This window comes from Empidonax traillii, unplaced genomic scaffold (assembly GCF_003031625.1).
Source record: "Empidonax traillii isolate 1590-97213 ecotype Southwest subspecies unplaced genomic scaffold, ASM303162v1 scaffold235:size1242204, whole genome shotgun sequence".
NCBI lineage: Eukaryota > Metazoa > Chordata > Aves > Passeriformes > Tyrannidae > Empidonax > Empidonax traillii.
The window spans coordinates 451541-473820 of NW_020955428.1; the positions used below are offsets into that span (position 1 = coordinate 451541).

Sequence of the window (22280 nt, forward strand, 5' to 3'; positions counted from 1 at the left end):
AGCCAACGTCCAAAAAATGGTCTAAATTTGACCCGAATCCTGAAGCACGGTGAAAAGAGCACAGCTTCTCATCCCCACACTAAGCAGCAGCAGTTTGAATTACATTCGCAGAAGTTCCCTTGCCGTCCCATTTCATCGTGCGCGGCTCGGGCCAGCAGGACAGGGCAGGCAGGCGGGGGGACACAGGACGATGGGGGGACACGGCCGGGGAGACCTGTCTGTGCCCCGCTCACGGCGGCGCCTGATCCTAGCTGTCCCCTCGCACCCTCGGATTTCGCTCTTTGTCGGGCCCTCGTCTCACCGCACCCCCGATCCCATCCCCGCGCCCTCGCAGCCCGGCGGTGGGAAAGCACCCGCTTCCTGGCTAGGAGGCGAGGGCAGGAAAGGGCAGGGGACGTCCTCGGGGACGACGGCAAAGAAACGGGCCACCTCAGCCCACCCACGCTTCCCGGCACCCACGGGCGCGGACTTTCCCCGCGCTGGGAACCGAGCAAGCCGGGCACGACCCCGCGGGGCGTGGCGAGGAGGGAGGAGAAGGGGACGACGGGGCGGGGCCCGCCATGCAAATCACCGCTCCGGCAGCCAATGGGCGGGCGAGCCGGGCAGCGGGGGCGGGGCGCTCCGCGGAGCGAGCGCTCGGCCCGACGGCGCGGGCGCGGCGGCCGCATCCAAGCGCGGGGGAGTGAGCGGGAAGACGCGGGACGGGACGGGACGGGACGGGACGGGACGGGAGCTGCCGGGCTGCCCCGTCCTGCCTGGCGGTGAGTACCTGCCGGGGCGAGGGAGGACGAGACAGCGCTTTCCTGTCTCGGAGGGGGCCGGACCGAGTTTGGCTTCTTCAGCCCGGGTACCTCGCCGTCGGCGGCGGGAAGCCAGTGTCGGCTCCCCGTGTCCCCGAGCTGCGCTCAGCATCAGCTGGGGTTCCCAGACGCCGACCCGCCCGGAGCTGCTGCCGGACGGAGGGCAGTGTTGGGCTGTGCCGGAGCCCGGGCTCCTGTGGTGGCAGTCAGGCTGCTCCTTCACCTGCTGTCGGGGCGAGCTCCGGTGCGTGCCCGGTGCTCGGCAGCCAGCCCAGCTGGCTGGGCGGAGGGGCTGCGGGGCGTGCGGAGCGCTTTGCACCTCGGTTTTCCATAAGGATAGACGAAAGTGACCCATTTTAGTCGAGAGGGGAGGTCTGAAGCCCGGAGGCAGAAGGGACGCCAGGGGGTGCTGACCGGGGCTTTTGGGTACGGTGGTGTTTTATGCTAACTCTGTTCCTCATGGAGGGCAAAAGGGATGGCTGGGTTTTCACAGGACAAGTGAAAAACAGAGGTGCTTTCCAATATGAGTCTTCTCATCCATTTCCAATGGTGTCTGCATTTCCAGCTACCTTATTTGTGTGGCCTAAAGAGTATTAGGATTTCGTTCATAGTGCTCGTACGTGGTTATGAATAACTCCAAAGAAGATTTTATAGAAAATTTGGTCTATGGGCAAAATGTAATACCTTTTTCTCCTTTCTTGGGCATCATCGTGGCCAGATCTGGAATTGCGTGCAAAAGTTAGAGTTCTTTGATTGCTTCCTATGAATTGATATTCATTTCCTTTCCTACCAAGAAGAATTAGCACTCGTGTATGTCTGAGATAACTACATGTCACTGTGATACCAAGAAAGGAAATGACTAGAATAACAACACTGGCCTGAAATGGACGCTTGCACTTCTTGTTCCTGTTCTTCAGATGGTATTTTAGGAGCTGTTTTTTAAGCTGTTAGGGATCAAAACAGCAACATATGATTGTTTAGGAGAATACAATTTGAAAGATGCTGCTTTCTTACCAGTCGTGATACTAACTATTTAAATAGTGGTGAGACTACAAGATGAGCACAACTTTTTTTTTTTTTTTTCATTCAAAACAAACAGGATAAAGATCAGCCTTCTTAAGAAAAGATGGCTTAGGTGCCCAACTGATGGACTTTTTTCCACCTTTTTTTTTCACTGACTGCCTTATATGACCACTGCTCTGAAACTGAAATTGCGTGTTTGGTCATATGGCATCTGGTGTTTTGGCTGAGACTAAAACTGCAAGTTAAACTCTTGTTGTCAAAAGAGATCTCTATGAAGAAACTAAGCATGGTACAGAAGACCTCTTGAGACATTAAAATGGGTAAAATGTGATAATAGTATCTCCTGGACACTGCAGATAAACTAGAGGCTGTGATGCCATAGAACACAATTGCATATTCTATCAGTCATGGAGAATTTGGGTGTTGTGGGGTTAGGCTCCACATCTGGCACTTTCCACTATACTGTAACAGTAACCAAGATCTGCTCCAGAAGAGAAATGGTAGTTGCCACTGCTGGGTGAAAAGAGTCACCCAGGACACACAGTGAGACTGGGAGCAAGGTCACTGAACAAATCATGGGAATGCGAGGCCATGGGGAGACTGTAAGACATTACCTAATACATTTGGTGCATTGTAGGTATGTTCCTAAACCAGGCCTGAGAGGGATTTCTGTACTCTCTATCCTTCAAGGAAAAGGGTCCCACAGCGCTTCCACAGAGAAATGATCCAGTTTTCACCTAGTCACAGCCAGGTCAACATAGGTCTCATGTGTGAAACAAACTGATTACTTAGTGTGTTTCCAATGTCAACACAGGGCTTAAACTGATCATTTCTCTTTTCATAGAAAAGTCCTTTTATGCATTGCAGTGCTGTGTCTCTCTCCCTAGTCTTCTGCATGAAATGAGCATAATTCCTTCCACTCCTCTTCCTCCAGGGCTGTATTTTCTAAACCATTAGGAGACAATGCCAAATATGCTCTCTTTGACTTTCCTAGTGCGATAACTGGTGCAGGATATACTATTCCAGATGGGGCTTTATCTGTGCCAAGCAGAGTAAAAACAGTCCTTCCCATGCCATTTCTCATATAAGACACGGGGTTTTGTTGTTTTGGGTTTTTTTGTGTGTGTGGTTTTTTTTTTTTTTTTTTTTTTTTTTTTTTTTTTTTTTTTTTTTTTTTTTTTTTTTTTTTTTTTTTTTTTTTACAGTGCTGTTATATTGTAAGCTTGTTTTGTAGCTTGCAGTCTGGTATAACCCCACCAATGCTTTTGTGCTACAAAACTAGGTACTGCCTACTTTCTATCTGAGTGAATAATTTTATCTAAATGTACCAGGCTCATTTCTATTGAATTTCCTTATATATTTTTGTTAATTCTTCTCTTATTTGTCAAGATCACCTTGAATTCTCATAATTCCTCCTCCCTTTCACCACCAAATACTCACTTCCTCTCCCTTCCAGTTCAGCATCACCTGGAGACTGTACATGCTTGTGTTTGGTTACACTTTCCAAGTTGCTAGTGGAAAATATGGATAACCTCTAAGTGTAACAGAAACACATCATAATGCTGACATATTCAAAACCAATACTGATGATGAAAAGACAGCTGCTGTGTTAAGTATGAAGGTGCTGGACCAGATACGCTGCCTGGTATCTCTTATCTGGCCCATCAATTTTATTTTACTCTGGTCATCCCTCTAGGCAGGGCAGACAAAGCATGGTGAAGAAATTACTAAAGCAATGTTAATTTGATCCAACAAACTCATCTCAACACAAAATGTGGGGTTACTGCTTTTTGCAGTTTTGCAGAGAGGCCATTTTTGGTTACGTCTGCATTTTGGGTTACTCCCCAGGATGTGGCCTCCCTCATTAACCATCTCTGGTGAGGAACATCATTCCCAAGGAGCAGCAGCATCATTCCTGCCTAGGACTGGCTCTTGGGAACCCCCTCTTGGGGAACAGGGAGGCTCCACATGAGGGGAGTTCAGTTTCTACATCTGCTTTGATAGATTTTACTGATTGCGTCGAGCGTCTGGATATCTTATCTAGCCTATCACACAGTGTTAGGCACTTCTCATCTAGACCATATTTATGTAGTTTATCAGAGAGAGAATGAATCTTGACTTCAGAAAGCTTATCATGTGTGCAGCTTTTGCTCTGTCTGCTATGACAGTTAACATGCAAAGACTATTTTCGACTAACTCATGTTCACAAGAAGTTACTGCACACTCCAGCCTTTCCTGCTATGCCTTTTCTCTGTGCTGTGTTTATGGTAGTGACAACTCACTTATTTTTGAAAGCAAGATTAAGGTTTACTTGAGCTTTGGATATGTCCAGTCAGGAACAGATTCTCTAAGTGCTGCTGGCCAGCGTGTCCCTAATTACAGCTATATCTTGTCTCAACTTCACTGGTACTTTGAATGGGCCTATAAACATCTATGGACTGTGAAGTAGTGTAACTGCCATAAAGGCTGCCAGCACCTGACATGTCCTGGGGCTGGGGCTGTGGGTATGCATGTGTGGCTGTGGGGCTTATTTCCTGGCTAAAACTATTTTGGTGAAGGTACAACTTTGTAGATTTTGCAGTGAGATCCCAAACTGAGCCTCATGTGTACTGATCCGCATGAGCAAATACCAAGAAAACACCCTGTATTTAACCTTAAAGGGATTTTTTTTTTTAAATTAAAGAGTACTTGATCTCACATTATAATGCTTTATTACAAGCTTTAAATATATGTTTTTTTAAAAATAATGCTATGTGCTAATTTAAAAGTGTCAGTAGAACGTGTTGCTTCTGACTGATGATCACATGCAGCCTCATATTTCTACTCACATGCCAACATAATGTCTTAATCACTTATAAATACCACTGTGTGGTAGCAATAGTAGTTATATAAATGTGGTATGTACATAGCTATTTCACTGAGCCAATGTGTTTCAGGGAAGCCGAAGTGATTAATTAGATAATGTATGTACTCATGGCACTGTAGGGCCAGCACTGCCTATGAGTGGTTGTCTAATTTCCTTGCGCAGTGACTCGTAATGATGCCGAGCTGTAGTAATTGCCAAGAAATGCATGGATGGCTGTCTCACCGTTTATGTCAGTGGTATGCTTCTGTCTTAACTATTTGCCGAGCCTGTGGATGTACAGTTCACGCCCCCTTGCCTTTATCCAGGACAATTTTACCTGAAGGACCTTAGTGTGGCCTATGGTAGGAAGGGCACACTGCAGTAGTCAGCCTACAGCATATACTGGAAAGCACTGAATAGGCAGTCATGGTGGGATTGTTTTCCCTCTTTTGAGTAAAATACAATCCCATGCATGTTCACCTACTCTTTGTAATGTTGTTGTGTTTTTAACAAGCTGTGCACATTAAAGCCAGTTGGAGTCAGCTCACAGGTCTCAAGGATTCCAAGGATTCAGCAAGTTTTCAGTATCTGCAGTCGATAACTACATATTCTGTTTCTGGCATCCTTAAGAAAATGAAGTGGTCAAATTTGGGGCGTGCATTACCTTTCCTGTTTTTAACTTCCATTTATATACAGAAGCATGATGATTTCTGGAGAGAGTTCCCAATTTTGGGAGGGGCCTCAAACAATGCACGTGAAGACTTTACAATTTTCAATGGGCCATGTAGTGAAGATGGAGACACTTTTTTTGTCTACAGCCCTGATACATCTGCTCCACCCCAACCAACACCAAATCTAGTTACAATTGCTCATTTATGACTTGCGAGAAAAATGTCAAGAGGAGATACCGAGAATCCATTTTATTATCTATCCAGCGTTGAAAATTCATCCGTGGGGATCTCCAGTGAAAATTTAGACAATCTAGTAAATAGTAGCAGTCAGCAACCTATGTACAACAAGCTGTCCTCTCCAATGCAGGAATGATGTTTACTATTGTGGCTACTGAGCAGTATCAAGTTAAAACTTGGGATTTTTTTTTGTCAGTCTCATCATAAATATGCGAAAAATGCAATACATATTATAATGCTTGGGATGCATGCCATCAGCTTCTCCCGGTTTTGATACTAATGTCTGTGGAACCTTATAACCAGTCAACGGAAAACACCAAGATGGTTAACCTTATTGAATACATCTGGGAAGTATGATATGCACCCTAGATCCCTGAATTTATAATATGCTGTTATACAAAAGTTGAGAGCTCCTTTATGTTGAAGAGATTGAATGCTGGTAAAGAAACTGAGATAAGTCAAAGAAGTGCCTCCAAAGTTATCAGTATTCAAGCAATTATTGCCTCATTACTTTGAGTTAGAAGCAACAAACCATCTGAATTTTAATTTTTATCCCTAAGCCTTTCCTAGCCTTTATGTTAGGAAAGGAATCACTCGAGACTTGGAGATTCCGCCAACTGTGAAACAGCATGCAAAGAATGGAGCCATCCCTACTTCTCTGAATATATCAGCTTGTAATTAAAAAATGTATCCTGATGCAAACAGAGAAGTTGACACTTCATGCAAGTTGGGAAAAAGTAATGCCCTGAAACATTTGCAACTGCATACGTTTGTCACTGGGGTGATGGCAAGTATAAAGGAGGTGTTCTGCTGTACACAGGCTTTGACGACTATGAGCAGGGCAGTGTCTAATAGTCTTCAGATACACTTGCATCTTCTTGCTGGATTTCTGTAGCTTTGTAACTGGTGTTCAGTGTTAACCAATGGATGTTCAGTCCTGGATACATTTTGTCTATTTTTAAACATTGCCCAGTCCAAGAAACTCCAGAGAGGATAACTTTCTTTAGGTGAGGCCATAAAAAATTTTGAAATGCTGATCTCTGTCATAGTTACTGATATTGCTAATACACAGATGTGATCTTGAAACAACTCCAGAAGACAAACTGTTCTAATCATTAGATTATGATTTTTGGGGTTTCTTCAAGCTCTTAGAGAGGAGAAGTGAGAAAAAAATGAGTGATTAAAAAAATTCAAGCCTGCTGTGCCACTAGTGATGGACATGGTTGGGGAGACAGGGAATTTAGTCTGAAAAGATGACTAGCACTCTGTTATAAGTCAATTAGAAGCTCTTATGGAGAGAGAAAAACCTATTGTAAAAAAATAGTCTGTTTTCAAAGTTAATTAATAGTCATATGTATTATTGGACAACAGGCAAAAACATTAAATCTGGTCTAAGACAGTTGTTTCCAAAACAGAAATTTTCTTGAGATTTGTTATTAAAAATGAGACTCCAACTCTTAAAGGCTTCAGCTGCATTTAACACTTTTTTTTACATATACATGACTTGCAATTTAGTGTAACAGCAACACGCTATTTGTATTGTATTTGACAAAGCAAGTCCATCTTGAGTTGATTTCCATCAATACCACATCCACTACAAGCCATATGGGAAGTCACTGAAATGAGCTGACACACACTTAGCTATGAAGTAATTTTGCCTAGGAGCAGTTTATTTCCTAATTGTTCACCACTTGTTTTTTTGGCTCACATCTATTGTGTGTCATACGATCAAAATCACATGCTATTCAGAGACAAGATGAGCCACATGGGTTTGTAGTAGGACTTTTACCTTGTGAGGAAGATCTACTGATAGAAATTGTTTTTAACTGGCTTGTTTTGAAATATCTGTTGTTCCTCAAATAGACCACTTCGTCTGAAGTAAAATTTTCATCTTGTAAGGAGGCCCTACTTGAGGTTGCAAATATTACTGATTAGACTTTTGGTAACCCACAAGCTGTTATTAACTAGCACAGCTGCCTTTTATGAATGCTGAAAGTAGAAACAATGTACACTGCCTTCTTTCCCAGCTGCTGGTGAAGGAATATGAATGCTGTGCTGAAACTGCTTCTTTATTTCAGTGTTTGTCCCCAAAAATGTGGATATACAAATGTTAAAGCTGAAATAAATATAGGTGTTCAACTCATTTGTTTCTATAGAAATAACTTCTCACCCTAAATTATTTCTACGTAGATAACAGGCTGCAGAACATTAGCATGGCAATGGAAATATGCTATGCAGGATTCCCTTTTGTATGTATATGGGGCAAAAAGAAAGGGGGTTTATGCATATGCATATGCAGTTTTTGATTTTCAGAGTGGATTTTCTTTCTTGGCTGAAGTCCCATGTCATACAGAGCTGTGTGGGGCTGCAGTCTTATTGTAACAAGACAATTTGTGTCTTCCTCATGCATCATGGGAAAGCTAATCATTGTGGTAATTAATACCAAGAAGTAGCACACTAATGTGGAGAGATGAGTACTGAACATATCCTCAGCTGACTGCATTTGCTGAGTATCTGGCTGCAAAGTTGTAACCTCTGCAGTCATCACCTGGTCTGCTTTTTATTTCCTCTGTGTATGTTTGGGTGTACACGCCATGATGGACTGCAGGAGGAACTTCATTTTTACATGGACAGATTTATCTAGTCCCAAAATTACAAACATGGAAGTACATGTTCCAGCTTGAATATGCACAGTATTTTAAAATAAAATAAAACTGACAGCTAATCTATTAAAACTCACACTCTCAGAATTAAGGTATCTATACACTTGCAGTTGTTACACTAGAGTAGTTCATGTCTTGATATTCTAATGTTTTAGATATATCTTATGTAAACCTGCACAAGTAGTTGAATATATTTAATATTCATGTTCAAATTAGCAAAGTTTTGATCTAAGGCAGAGTACCAGAAGAATTTAGAGTGGACCTTTAGACATTAATCCAGCCCACCTCAAAACACACATAGGTAGTTTGGGTTGTTGAGGGCTGTGTCAAGTAGAGTTTTGAATATCTTCATGGATATTTTTTTAATATCTTCAAGGATGCAGATTTTTCTTGGCACCTTTTCTATTGTTTTTGAAGGTTTGGGGTTTTTTTCCTTCCTTTTCCCCCCTCTCTGATATTTGGTTGGCTTTTCACTTGTTTTCAATTAGGTCTTTTGCCTCTTGTACCATTGCTGTACATTTCCATGAAGGGTCTAGCCTTGCATTAAGCAGTTGGTGACAGCAACAAGATGTCCCTTGAGTTTCCTGTTTTTCAGGCTGAACATTCCCAAGTCTCTCAAGCCTTTCTTCATATGTCAGGTGCTCCAGCATCTCTGATCATCTCTGTGGCCTCCCCTGGGCTCACTGCAGTGTGACTATGACTCTGCACTGGGGAGCCCTGTGGCCTCTCAAGTGTTGGACAGGAGGGGGTCCCTTCTCTTCCTCACTTTGCTACTCCAGCCCAGACACACTGCTGGCTCATCTTCAAGTTCATGTTACCAGCACACCGAGGTCCTTGTCTGCAGAGCCACTTCCCAGCCAGGGAGCCCAACTTCTACTGCTGCACTGGGTCTTGTATGAAGGGAGAGACTGACTCTCATTTTACAGATTGAGTGCTGGTAATTGATACTAGGTATCAATATACTGCTGTTCTAATTACAAACAATCCTCTCAGCATAAAAGTAGATGCAAACTTTGCCGAGTAACAACAGCATCTGATAAAGAAGATCAGCTTCTCTAACCACTGATCTGTTAAGCTGAAATGTTTCAAAATGCTGTTCCCCCTTGCTCTCCCATGCTTATTTGTTTCAGATTTTTAGTGTCAGTTCTGTCCCTGACAATATTCAAGGAATGCTTGGAAGTTTTTGTCCTCTCTTGGGAAGATCTGGTTCCCCTTTGTTTGAAATGAAAATCTGAAATAGGAAAAGACCTCCGTGGTGTTGTTGCATTCCAGCCTGCTGTTTTTCTTCATGCAAAAAATCCTAAATTGTTGTTTCTCAAGGCAGCAGTTTCCAAATACCCCAAATAAATTTACTGTGTTCCTTGAGCAAAAGGTGCTCAAGAAAGTTGAAATCTAAATATCTTTTTGAACGTGTGTCTTTGGCCATATATTGCAAAAGGTAACCTACAGAGTACTTGAGCAGGTTCAGGCATAAAACTGAGCAGGTGTCCTCTGCAATTTATAGTGTTTGTGGCCTAATATGATATTGAAATACAGGCAGAAAGTTATTTGCTTTCTGTCCTTCCATCCTCTCCAGGCACTATATGTAGATAAGGAAGAGCATCTTGAAAATGTGAAGCTGAAGTGGGAAGCAGGCTAGGTGATGCACTTTAGAAACAGAGAGTAAAAGACAGGACTCAGGGAGAATGAAATAAGATGCCAAAAAGTCCCTGATTTTGCAGGACTCTAAAGTCAGGCTTGAATAGATGGTACACATTTGTTAGGAAAGTGCAATCACTTTGGCTGTGGAACCATATCCCTGATGGGTACAGGTCCTCAATGCAGAGTTATAAGACCCTAATTTTGACCACCTTGAATGTAAATTTTGGTATGTAGTTACAAATAATGTAGGCTTTTAGAGCTAAGCTGAGGATTGGCAGTACAACTGTAACTTGATACTTCTGTTCCACTTAGAATTGGATTTTACTGGATCAGCTGAATCATAGAGAGTGTGTGTGATGCTTTCCACATCACTGGAGATGAGTTCGTTGCAGTGGCCTTGATCCATGTGTTCATTCACTGATGTCCAGCTCGTTACTCTGTGATCATACTCATCAAAGTGCCTGAGGCTTGCAGCAGTGACCGAAGTCAGAAGCAGCTAACTTCTGAACATTCCAGGTACAAGGAATTTTGCTTCATGTGTCTCAAGTGGGCATCATAACTGATCAAGAGTGATAGTGTCGTCCTTAATCCCCCCGGATGGAAACCTGTGTCTGAGTATGAGTCTCTTGGATCTGCCCTCCCCCAAAATACTGTTAGGAGTTTATGGAGCTTTCCAAAGATCTAGCAGGAGAAATCCCTGAGGAAATGAACAGCATTTCAGTAGCACAGTGAATGCGACAGCTGTTCGTGAACTGCATGATAAGTATTACATTTTATGTTGTACAATTTTTATTCAGCCTGTACAGACTGTAGGCAAAGACTCGGGGGAAGTGATAGCAGATAGGCCAGTGTTTATTCACATGATCTTCCTGTGTGTTGGCAACATTGTGGTGCAATCCGAGGCCACACTTCACAGCTCCTTACTCTTCTTTTAATGCTTGACTTTTCAACCTTTCCTGTTGTATTAAAAGAAAATTGCAGTATTTTTAGAGATGCTGCAGAATTAGTATATATGTGAACTTGTTGCAGCATTAGTATTTTCATGGTGTAAATTACTGTGTATTTGCTTCTCCATTTCTTCCTGGGGAAGAAAGGATAGACCTACTCTTACAAAAATATGAGTTTATTATGCAGGAGCTCTTACTCGGTGTGGTTTTCTGTTTGTGTTTTCATTGCTAAGCACACACAAAAAATGTAATTATTGTTGAGCCTGTTGTTAGCCTGCTCTCTATGGAAGGCTGATGAAATTTAATTTTTCTGAAGTTTAAGAAATGGTAATCACAAAGTTCAGTGTAGTCCTGCACACATATGACTTAGTTTACATGAATGGCACCTTTCTGCTGTGGATGGCCATTTTAAAGTAAAAAAAAAAATTGTTTGCTGTTTCCAAATGTAGATGCTAAACAGCAAAAGAATAAATGCTGAACACAGCACATGGTAGTTAAAGGATCAGACTAGAGATGGGAGAATGATCAATGCTAGGGAAGCCAGTTAGAGTCAGGAATGGAGTCAGACAAGGAATGTGACTGGTTTTCAGTCACATCTACATTTCAAGTGAAAAAGGTCTCAGAAAAAGTGATTAGAAGAGATCTGAATAATCCTGACATTGCTTGATGCCTTTGATTGTTCCATTTTCACCATGCTGTCTAGAAAATGGACTATTTTCAGACAGGAAATGTAGATATTGTCACTGTTTCAGTGCCTCTAGGCAAACTCGGCTGTACAGTTTTAAAGCCAAGTAAACCTGAAAACCTGACTTTTAAGCTGCACCACACATTTTGGTTTTTACCTTTCAGATGCGGATTTTTCATCTTGATGTTGTGGCATGAGGTGAAAGTTCTTGATTTTATTATTGCTGAGGGAGGAGGTGAGAAATCTTTCATTTTCTAAAGCTTTCTCTATATGATTTAGTTGGATCTATGTTGCTTATGTTTTAAGTTCAAACCATTATCTTACATGTGTGCATTCCTGAATGAAAGCTCTTCTCTCAGGATATTAATGGACTTGCTTGACTTACATTGCTTGTGAAAGGATTGGCGTAAGTTGAAATTTACTTTTTAACTCCAATATAAATGTGATCCTAATCAGGACACTTCTCAATTCCAGTAAATTCCCCCAATGAACTATACAAGCCCAAGAAACTTTGCCAGTGACAGAATTTTTTCCATCTCCTCCCTAACATCTTTAACATGTCTTACAGTCCCATGAAACAGATTATAATCTTGCAGTTTTAATTCACATTAGATTTAGGCCTATTATACCGGGTATATGCACGAGACTTTTCTTAACCTGGGAATAACTGATGATCCTATGAAGGGGATGTGTCGTTCACAGTGGAAAGCATTTTTGTAAATGCTGTGAAGATACTTTAATTCCTGGAAAACCAAAATTGAATCCTCAAAAGAGATCTAGAGATGTCCTACTTGGTGCTCCTTCTTAACTTGATTCTCTTTCTTATTGATTTAAATGAGGTCATGGGATGTCCAGCGCTTGTAATGAAAAATTTTCATCTTCCTGCTTGCTGAAACAGTGCAAGCTTCTTGCTGGAGCTTTCAGAATTTATTTTCTGCAAAGACTGTAGGTCTGGATTTCAAATAGGGGACTTATGTTTGTTACCATGTAACTGGTCTGCACAGATTACTCATTCTGTGGCTTTTTAATGAATTTTTTTTTGTAGTTAAGTATTTCTGAGGCAAACACATTGAAAATGGATCCTGATCTGTAACAACAGTGTTATTCATTCCTTCAATGGAATTTTTCTATCGTGAAAAAAAAAAAAGGGGGGGGGGGGGTTGGATAGATGGGTTTACGTATACAATGCTGCTATTGCTGTGTTATTTTGTTAATGCCTATGGTCAAGGATAGCATCTGAAGAAACTTGCTTTTCCCTTTTTTCCACACCAGTTTTTGAAACTTTTCTTTCCCAACTGTATTGGTAAATGCCATTTGTGTTTCTGAGAGGCTTCCTACTATTCTCCCAGGAAAAGAAAGCTTAGAATGACAGAGGAGCTGTGACATTTTGGGCAGTTGATGTAATGAAGGGTCAAGAGCTAGAGGAGATTTCTCTAGTGAGCAAATTACATTATTAACATGTCTACAGATGCTGATAGATGAAGGCTTCCTATCAAGAATTTGGTTTTTTTTCTCCAAGTGAAAGACTGCCATTTGGGAGGGAGGTTGGGTATTGTCTTATTTTCTTTTGGATTTGTTTTCAGGATTTGTTGTTTTCTCTCTTGCAGTTTTTTAGTTTCTAAGCTTTGTACTTTCTAGAAAAGCATCGTAGCAGGAGAGTTTTGTATCTGATATCCATTACTGTATAAAAACTGTGAACAAATTTAAAATCTGATATTTTCAGTTATCTTTGATGTAGTTATGTTTGTTATCTATGATATAGTTATCACTATGATGTAGTTATTAGTTATGAACTTTCAACTCTTATAAATCAATATTTCAGTTACTTTAAACTTCATTCCTCCTGTTCCTCTGTTTTACAGGCAAGATGAAAGACCGCCTAGGTGAGCTGCGTGAAATTGCCAGGTTACACAACCAACAGTTTTCTGATAGTGAGGATGATGAAAATTCACCTCATGATATTCTCCTTTATGAGACTGATTATGCCTTGGAAATTCTTCATAAGGACATACAGAACATCCGAACAGAAAATGACCACCTAAAAGCGGATGTCAACCGGCTCAGAAAGCAAAACACCCGCTTCCTTACTTCCATGCGCCGTCTGAGCAGCATCAAACGAGACACTAATTGCATTGCCAGAGACATTAAGGCCCGTGGAGAAAGCATCCACAGGAAACTGCAGGTGATGAGAGATTTCTGTGAAGATGCAATAACAAAATATGGAGCTATGTCTGTCATTGCCAGGGTAGCGAAGAACCACTATATTGACCTCATGCACACATTTCAGGATGCTATGTTTGATTACAATGCAACAGAGATGAACCAACGGGAGAACTGCAAGATTCGAATTCAGCGGCAGCTCGAGATCATGGGCAAAGATGTTTCTGGCAACCAGATTGAGGAGATGATCGAGCAAGGCAAATGGGATGTCTTCTCTGAGAATCTCTTGTCGGATGTTAAGGGGGCTCGCTCAGCCTTGAATGAGATAGAGACACGACATAAGGAGCTGGTGAAGTTAGAAGGTCGCATTAAGGAAGTTCACGAGCTCTTTCTGCAGGTGGCCCTGCTAGTGGAGGAACAGGCAGACACTTTTGATGTTATTGAGATAAATATGCAAAATGTTGAGGACTACGTAGGAGATGCTAAGGATCAAGTAAAAAAAGCTTTGGAATACAGAAGGAAACATCCCCTCAGAACAATCCTCTGCTGCTGCATATCATGTTGCAGAAGGTGACTATCACACTGGACTTGAATATCTTCAAAATCAGGTGTTCTTTACAGTGACTTTTCTGTAATGACAACCCCTAGAAATAGGGGAGCTATTTTGCAGTTAGTTCTGTTCATTGCTTTTTTTCTAAAAGTGCTGAAAGCTGTTCTATTTAAGAACCCCTAGAAATGTTGGTAAAACTATTTTTAATCTAATTTTAATTGAAATATACTCTGTTGCTGTAACTAGAGGTGCAAGAAGATCTCTGCAGTGATACTTGTTTCAGATAGGCAAGAAAGAGGAATGAATGGCCTAGGGAAGATGAACAGTTTCAGAAAGTAAGTTTGTTCTTATTTGTCAAAGTGAGGCTGCAGGCAGCGAACCCTTACCACCTGGGGCAACACAGTACACAACAGAATCAGGAGTTTTTACTTTTAACTAGCTTGGAGCCTGCTTGATGCAAATATTTGAACAGACTTTTGCACTAATAATTTGACAAAATACCAAGCCTGTTAGGAGCGGCGGGACACAGAATTAGTTTCTCTTTCAATTTGATTTCCACCTGTCTTGAATCTTAACAGAAGTGACTGCACTTTAAATGATAGTATGCACATTTTGTTCCATTTGTGTGCAAGTGACTGCTTTTTTCCATTTTGAGTGCCCGCAACTGTCAAGGTGGCTAGAAGCGCTGCAACACTGAGGCATCTCCCTCACTTTTAACTTGAGCCCCTGTCTGTACTCCCAGTTTCAAACTTGCCATGCTTTCGTGCTTCTAATACATTTTTCTGCCAATTAACACTTCAGCCAGAAGAGACACATGCAGTGGCCTTCTGCAGAAATACCCAGCTGTATTGCAGACAACACTTGTGGGGTTGAGAAAGCATTTTATGTCCTGGCACATACGTACAAGTGGAATTTTAGTGGAATGACTGGCTGTCAATAGACTTTTATTTTTTTATAAGCATTGACTGAATATGGGGGGGGTATATTTATTTTAAATAAGATGAAGGATTAAATTTTTTTAACATGCGGTTTTGCTGGTGTAAAAAAATTGTGACTTTTCTACCAGTGTTAGAAATTCTCCTGGGATAGCAAGTACACCTGAACAAGAAAGAAAGAGTTTCATGCCATTTTAGTGCTCTTTTTGAGCTTAAAAATAACCTCTCCTTTTGTATAAAGCGAGTCTGCCCTTACCCAAGGGCAAACCAGTAAGTTTGGAGTATGACAAGGGAATAGAAAATGGGCAGCCTGGTAAGCACTGAGCATTTTCAGTGAAACATATATTCATAAGGTCTTGTGAGTGATTACAGCTCCTGCTTCTGGAGGTTTTCCAACTATATTTCTAAGTGGCTTTCTGATACACTGTGATCTATTGCTATCCTTTGAAACAATGCAGGATATTTTTTCAAAAGTTAGTTACTTTTTTTAAAACTGATTATCCTATTTGTACCTATTTTAATAAACATATTTCAACATTTCAAGTATTTTATATTTGGGAGTTTTCCTCAGATGTGTATAGATGTGCATCTTCCTGCACCAATCACAATGAAACTTCCCTCTTCTGTTCTTTGGCACCCTACTTTTATATGTGAAAAACACCCAAACATTTCTTACTATTTGTATTAATATGACAAAACAGCAACATAAATTCAGCTTCCAAGCTTTCACAACCTGATGGGAAATACTTCTTAGCCAGACAGGCTTTTTTACACAAATAGAAACTAAATGGATAACTCTTCTCAGAAACTGAATGTCTCTTTTTCTGTAGCACCTCCCTGTCATAACATGAGAGAGTCAGGAACACCAATCTTCTAAACTGTGAGGTATTTTGATATTCAGTGTGTCCTGATGATATCAGTGTTATGCTTGTCTGCGGACCTCTGCAACAACACAATGTTCAAAGTTGAAGTGGGAGAAAGGAGGCTGATGAGCTGCCACCCCTGCCAGTAGCTTTGGTGCTGCTCAAGAAGACAAAGTAATTTATTCTGTAGGTACTGCCATTCAAGTCAGTGGAACTGTGCATTTGTAGAGAAATGCCCTAAAACTCTGAGGGCCAGCATGTGGGGAATAATCAGTGAAGAATGAAATATGTATTTTCTTTGATCTGGATACTCCTAGCATGTGCCAACGTTTTTAATAAAAAATATGTGCTTGTTTTTCTATGTGTTCATTCCTTTTTTTGCACATATGTATATTTAAAAATGGAATAAAAGATTTAATAAGGGAAACTGAAAGCGCAGGGTGTTGTACATTGAATCAATAGCTGTGAACAGTTTCTTGCATTGTCAAAGTTTAGTTTAAAAGTTGATGGACTAAACTCTGTAGTTGGTGAAAGGTTAAACAATGCCCATAAAGGGAAAAAAAAAAAAAAAGTAAATTAGATGTGCTGCATATTGCGATAGACTTAGAAAATTTTTTTTCCAATAAAAGCCAGGAAAAATTAGTTTCACGCATTGTAAGATGATTCTCTAATGCAAGAAAAAAAATCAAATTTATTCTGGCAGTTCTGAGAGATCTTGATGGTTATCTTGATGGATACGCAATACTTATATGCAAATATTTAGTTCAATTGAGGTACAGGGAAAGAGAGTGAAATGAAAAGGTAAAAGAAAGGGTAATTGTAGACTTTCTCTCCTGACTTAAGGCTGTTGGTGCAAGGAAGAAAATAAGAGTTACTGATATACCTGCTGAAGTCCCTTTAAAACTATTTTTTAGATGCATTGTGAATTAGAGGCACTTAAAAAATGACTTCCAGTAACTGAAGAAATAATTCTCTTCCTTGCAAACATTGCTTAATACTGTGGGTTTTTCCTCTGTCTTTCAGTTGTGTAAGAACTCAAATTTTGCCATCCCATGAACTTGCCTAATCACATTTAAACAGACTTCTGAAAAAAACAGATCACACTACAGACTCATGCCACACAGGATAAGTGGAAGAAGATGATAAAAGTTGCTTGACAACATGTTAGCATGCTAACGAAAGAAGCTGCAGGATGGACATCCCTGTGCTCTCTAAGGAAAGCTGCCTTTTCCTTCTGAAAGTCAGCACAACTTTTGTGTGTAGCATATTCTGTGGGTTGGTGAGGTTTTTCTTCCCCTCTTCCCTTATGTGGCAAACCCTAAAACTGGGTTTGAGGGGTGAAGTAGTTAAAATGTCAGAGGGGATGGTGTAGCTTTTAGGACTTTGTTTTAGTTTCCTACTGAAGTCAAAGCTCTTCAACCCACACAACTACACACCTATAATCTCAGCCCTTTCTGAGGAGTACAAAGGAGAACTGGCAACCAGGCACACTTTGCTCCTTCTAAAAATGTAAGACAGCACTGCCCAAATATATATATAAAAAAAAATTCCCTATTACAAAATACAATGTTTAGTATATAAGGGTGAACTTCAAGGATATGTGTAGGAGTCTCCATTTCGTCTTACATGATTTTTGGGGGGTTTTTTGAGTCACGCGTTTAATTTTGGAGAAATGGCAGTGGAACAATTGCTTCCTCAAAGTGAAGGACCCAGGCTATGGACTCACTTGCACAAGTATATCTGGCATGTGTCCTGGGAGAAACTTCTCCAAGTAAAGGCATGGCTCTTGCTTTAAGACCTGAACCATGGTAGCTATTTGAAATTGATTTGAAAAAAGAAAGAGCTACACGTGGTTGTGCTTCTATTTCTAGGGCAGTATCGCAGATAGAATGAAGGCAGGAAACTATTATTTAATAGATACTGTATGTGGTGATTATGGTTAATATTTTCAATATTAACATGGAGCCATGCTGTTTGTTTCTCTAGTATGTAAGAAAGCAACAGCAGATCTATCTTATTGCATGTTTTTAGCATATTATATAGTGTCTTCGTAATAGCTCAGCCAAAGCAAGTAACAGCCAGCAGAAGACAGCTTCACCATCACACCTTACCTTACTGTGCATACATTGTCAGGGCACAAGGTCTTGACAGGAAAAATTAACATTTAACTGTGTTTCTTAGAAATAGTGTTAGATGTGAATAGAGAAAGGGAAAACCTAACTGGTGGTATTTCTTTACTCAATACTTTGTTGAAAGGCACAACCCTACTGAATGGAGAGCAATGCTAGCTGTGGCATGATGCCCATTTCAAGCAAATGATACAGCATGGCAAGTTCCAGTAGAAGAGCTGTTTTTTCATTCACAGGCCCCAAGTATGTAAATTAAAATGAAGGATAAAGGCGTGAGTTTAATGTCTGTTCTTCACGTATATTAAATGTAAATTAATTTACATAGTATGTAAAACGACTCACCTGTATGGTATGTGAGAGACATTTTCCCTCACAGGCATGCCTAGCATACTGCGGTTCTCTGAGCACTCACAGCCTAAAGGTTCAGGCACCTGCAAATTCGAGGCCCAGACCCCTGACAGAGAGGTGCGGGCAACCAGGGTGTCCAACAACCGAGCAGAGGGTGTGCTCCTGTTCTGCCCACGGGGAAGCAGACGGTCTCTGCATGCCTCTTTGTCTGCTGGAGGCTGGCACAGTCCAGTGTCCTCGGCCTGTGCTGTACGGAATACGTTCTTTATACCTCAGGGGCAGGTGGCAAAGTTTGGTGGGATAAAGGATGTTCATTTTCTCCACTACAAAACAGCACAGAGAGCAAGAGTGGGACCCTGTGCCAGGAGGAAGGCCGGCGAAGGAACACTTTCCCATTTTCCATCTGACACAGGGAAGAAGGGGAAGGTCTCAGGGCAGGCACTAACCCGGGATACTGCGATAGGTGCTTCCGTAGGCCCGGCATTCAGTGGCGACCGGCAAAAAAAAAAAAAAAAATCTTTCCCCTGCAACACTTTTCTCCTAAATAAGCGTAAGTAATACCTTTGGACTTCAGTGGTTTTGGTTCTCCTTCCTTTTACGAGCAAGGAAGATACATTCCAGGAAACACTTGCACGGGAGTAATAAAGTGCCGGTGCGTTACGGGCGCAACCTCTCCGCAGCCCTCTCACGCCGCCGAGGAGCCACGCCGGCACCACGGCCCTCCCTCCCCACTCCGAGGAGGACCGAGCCCGCAGTGCCCGGACCCGCAGTGCCCGCAGCCCTCGCACCTCGCCGCCCCGGGCCCAGCGCCGCCCGCCCCGCTCTCCCCTCAGGGGCGGGCCCGTGCCAGCCCCGCGCACCTCCCCCGCCTCCCCCTTCCGCTCCGGGCCCAGAGCCCGTCGGAGCGAAGGTGGCGGAGGAGGGCCCGGCCCGGGCCAGCGCGGCCCGGGGAGAGCCCAGGGCCGAGCAGCGCTCCCCGCCGGGGCAGCGCTCCCCGCCGGGCCCTGCCCGCCGTGCTCCCGCTGCTGCCGGGAGAGGCCGCCCGCGCGCACCGCCCCGTGCGCTCCGCGCTGGGAATAAAGGCGAGGGAGGTGGCGCGGAGGAGGAGGGGGCACCCCCGAGGGTCGAGAGGGGCCCGGGGGGCGGGCGGGAGCGTGGCCATGGATGTAGGAGCGGCTGGGAGCGATCCCGGTATCTGCACCAGGATGGCCGAGTGGTTAAGGCGTTGGACTTAAGATCCAATGGACGCATGTCCGCGTGGGTTCGAACCCCACTCCTGGTAACTGACGTTTTTTTATCGGGAGCCGGCCCCGTCTCCGCTCCCGTGCGGGGCGCGATGTCCCGGCAGAGGCGCGGCCGGAGGGAGCCGGGGGCTGCCGGGACACGGCGGGAGGCGGCCGAGGGGCGGGGAGCGGCGCCGGAGCGGGCGGGCGGCGGCGCCCGGCAGCCCGTGCGGGTGTCCCGGCGCTGGGCGGCCGCAGGGGGCACTGCGAGCCGGGGGGAGCGCTGCGGGGCCGCTGGGGGCTCAGGCAGGCACCTCTCATTCAGCTCTAAAGCCCTTTTAAATGCCATTTTTTAACCGAGTTTGTATGTATGTATAAATATATGTACACACACATATATGCATACGTATGTGTGTATGTATACATGCACACGCACATATATATTATATATCTATATGTATATATTAAATATGCATATATATGCATATGCGCGTGTATAGATTCATGTATACACACACATATATATGTATACATACATATACACATGTATACACATATATAAATGTGTACACACATATATTTATTTCAGTATGTGTATTTCGCAAGCCGCTCGGCCTGGGCCTTGGTGGTGGAGCCTCGAGTGGCAGTGACAGGCACCTTCAGCTTTGTTGCCCCCGTCTCATGACTTTGTTGCTCTACAGCATCGTTTAGGGGGGGTTTTTTGTGTAGATTTCTTTTTCCCCCATTTCCAGTCCCTTCGAAGGGTCCATGTCAACCTGTCGGAGTGCTTGTACGATGTGAAAATGAGGGTAAATGCCACATGCACTGGAGTGCAGGACATCTGCACTGTCGAGCCTCCTGGAGGTATCCTTGGCTGATCCCAGAGTGTGGTGGGAAGGAGAAGCCTGCTGCAGAAGTGCTGGCTGTGCCTTAACCTTTGCCAAGGTTAAGCAGAATACGTGTGCAGGATTTTCAGACTCACATCCTGGTTTAGTTTTTGTTGGCCAGACAGATGGAGCAGTTGTTGCACATGTTGTGGTGTTTAATTTGCTGGAGCATGGCTTTGTTGTTTGGGTTTTGTGGTTTTGTTTTTTTGTTTTTAACAGGGTAATATCATTGTATTTAATACATCAAAAGTGAGGGAAGTACAAATCAAGATGACACATTTTTAAATATCAGTATTTGTCAGAGTATCCTGGTCAAATTCTAATACACTGTTCCAAACAATTTGAACTGAAAAATTATCCTAAATTTTTCATGAAAAACATGAAAGACATAACTCCTGGTGGACCTTCTATGAAATAGAAGGTGAAATATGTCAGGATATTTTATTACATGCTGCATAGAATGATCTGGCATGACAAATGTGGGCATGGTATAAAATATGATAGTCAAGAGGGAATTATGGAGAGAAGTGTGGTCTGTGGTGAATTTCTAGGAAATGCAAGTACCTATGCTGTCTTTTTTGAGTGTTACCATAGTTAAATTGTAAATGCAAAACATACCACACTTTCTAGAACTGTTCATTAGAAAGCAGTACTGCTAGATTCAGATATTTTATAAAGTAAACATTCGTTGCTACTCTTCATTAAGGTACAAATTGGTTAAAAGTGGGTGTATGTTTGAAGGTACATTTTACCTGTAATCTAATGGTAAAATGCTGTGCTTGGAAACCCACATCTTTGCATACAAATTGTATAATTCTGCTTATGTGCTTCTCTACGAGCATGTTTGTACATACAGTAAGTGTTCATGTAGATTTTGTGGACGCAGTGCTGATCTTGATGAAAAGTTGGTCCCAGCTATGTCAGTTACAGGATGAATTCGTGGTGGCTATTCTGCACTGTGAGAAAGCAAAAGAAGTAAAAGTAATTAGAGTTCTTACAAGAACAGTAATCACTGAACAGAAAAAGAAGGCAGTGTTTAGGATAAGGCAGTGTTTAGGATAAGGAACTATAGAAAACTGGATTTCTTGGTTAAAATTGTTTCTGTTACAGGCACAGCCCTTTCCTTAAGAGATTTGTTTTGCAGAGAACTTTGCTCAGTCCTCTGGTGAACCTGTGCATTTCCTGCTTATTATAACAGCTTGTTAGAGCACATGCTGATCTGGAATGGAGTGGAAGATTTTTTTGAACCTTTTCTGCTCTGAAGAAATACCCATAAAATCTACCTGCAACAAGGATATCCCAGCCCCTTCCTCTGCTAAGGAACGGTTAATCTGTTGTGGTTATTTGTTTCTATTTTAGGTGAAGTGGCAGGGTGATGTATTGTGTTTTAACTCTGGAGCTGACCATGATTTCAAGACTTTTACTTTATTGAGCAAGTATTTTTCTTTGGTTTTACTAGCTTCCTTGTTAAACCCTCATGAATTATTGGTGGTTGCCCTTGCAATGTGACATTCTTACATGCACTTTTTGTACTCTGGCCTTTAGTTCAAACAATATTGCTTTCCATTGGACTCCATTCTGTGGATGAGTTATTTTTCCAAAAAGGATCCTTGCCTTGTTTGTTGAGGAAAATGGAAAAAGTATAGTGACTAATACTAGAAACTGGAATAAAA

The 22280-nt window shown here is 42.3% G+C and overlaps 1 protein-coding gene and 1 non-coding gene across 3 annotated transcripts; both read left to right on the forward strand.

Annotated features, from left to right (window-relative positions):
- The first annotated feature begins 718 nt into the window (after positions 1 to 718).
- STX11 (syntaxin 11) lies at positions 719 to 16308 on the forward strand. 2 transcript variants are annotated; one of them, XM_027888214.1, is made up of 4 exons: positions 722 to 761; positions 11677 to 11747; positions 13375 to 14242; positions 15295 to 16308. In XM_027888214.1, the coding sequence occupies exons 2-4, from the start codon at positions 11696 to 11698 to the stop codon at positions 15353 to 15355; spliced, it is 981 nt and encodes a 326-aa protein (XP_027744015.1). In that variant the 5' UTR covers positions 722 to 761; positions 11677 to 11695; the 3' UTR covers positions 15356 to 16308. The 2 variants fall into 2 exon arrangements, with proteins under 2 accessions (XP_027744016.1, XP_027744015.1); XM_027888215.1 differs by lacking the exon at positions 11677 to 11747 and having other exon boundaries at positions 719 to 761.
- A 3388-nt stretch (positions 16309 to 19696) lies between these two features.
- TRNAL-UAA lies at positions 19697 to 19779 on the forward strand. The gene has a single exon. It is a non-coding gene; the product is annotated as a tRNA-Leu (tRNA).
- The last annotated feature ends 2501 nt before the right edge of the window (positions 19780 to 22280 follow it).

Bases quoted from the DNA above. Each gene is read 5' to 3' on its own strand.
- STX11 (XM_027888214.1), top strand. From the start codon at position 11,696: ATGTTGTGGCATGAGGTGAAAGTTCTTGATTTTATTATTGCTGAGGGA. The intron at 11,748-13,374 runs GTGAGAAATCTT...TCTGTTTTACAG, and splicing joins TATTATTGCTGAGGGAGGAG to GCAAGATGAAAGACCGCCTA. The intron at 14,243-15,294 runs GTGACTATCACA...TACCAGTGTTAG, and splicing joins TGCATATCATGTTGCAGAAG to AAATTCTCCTGGGATAGCAA.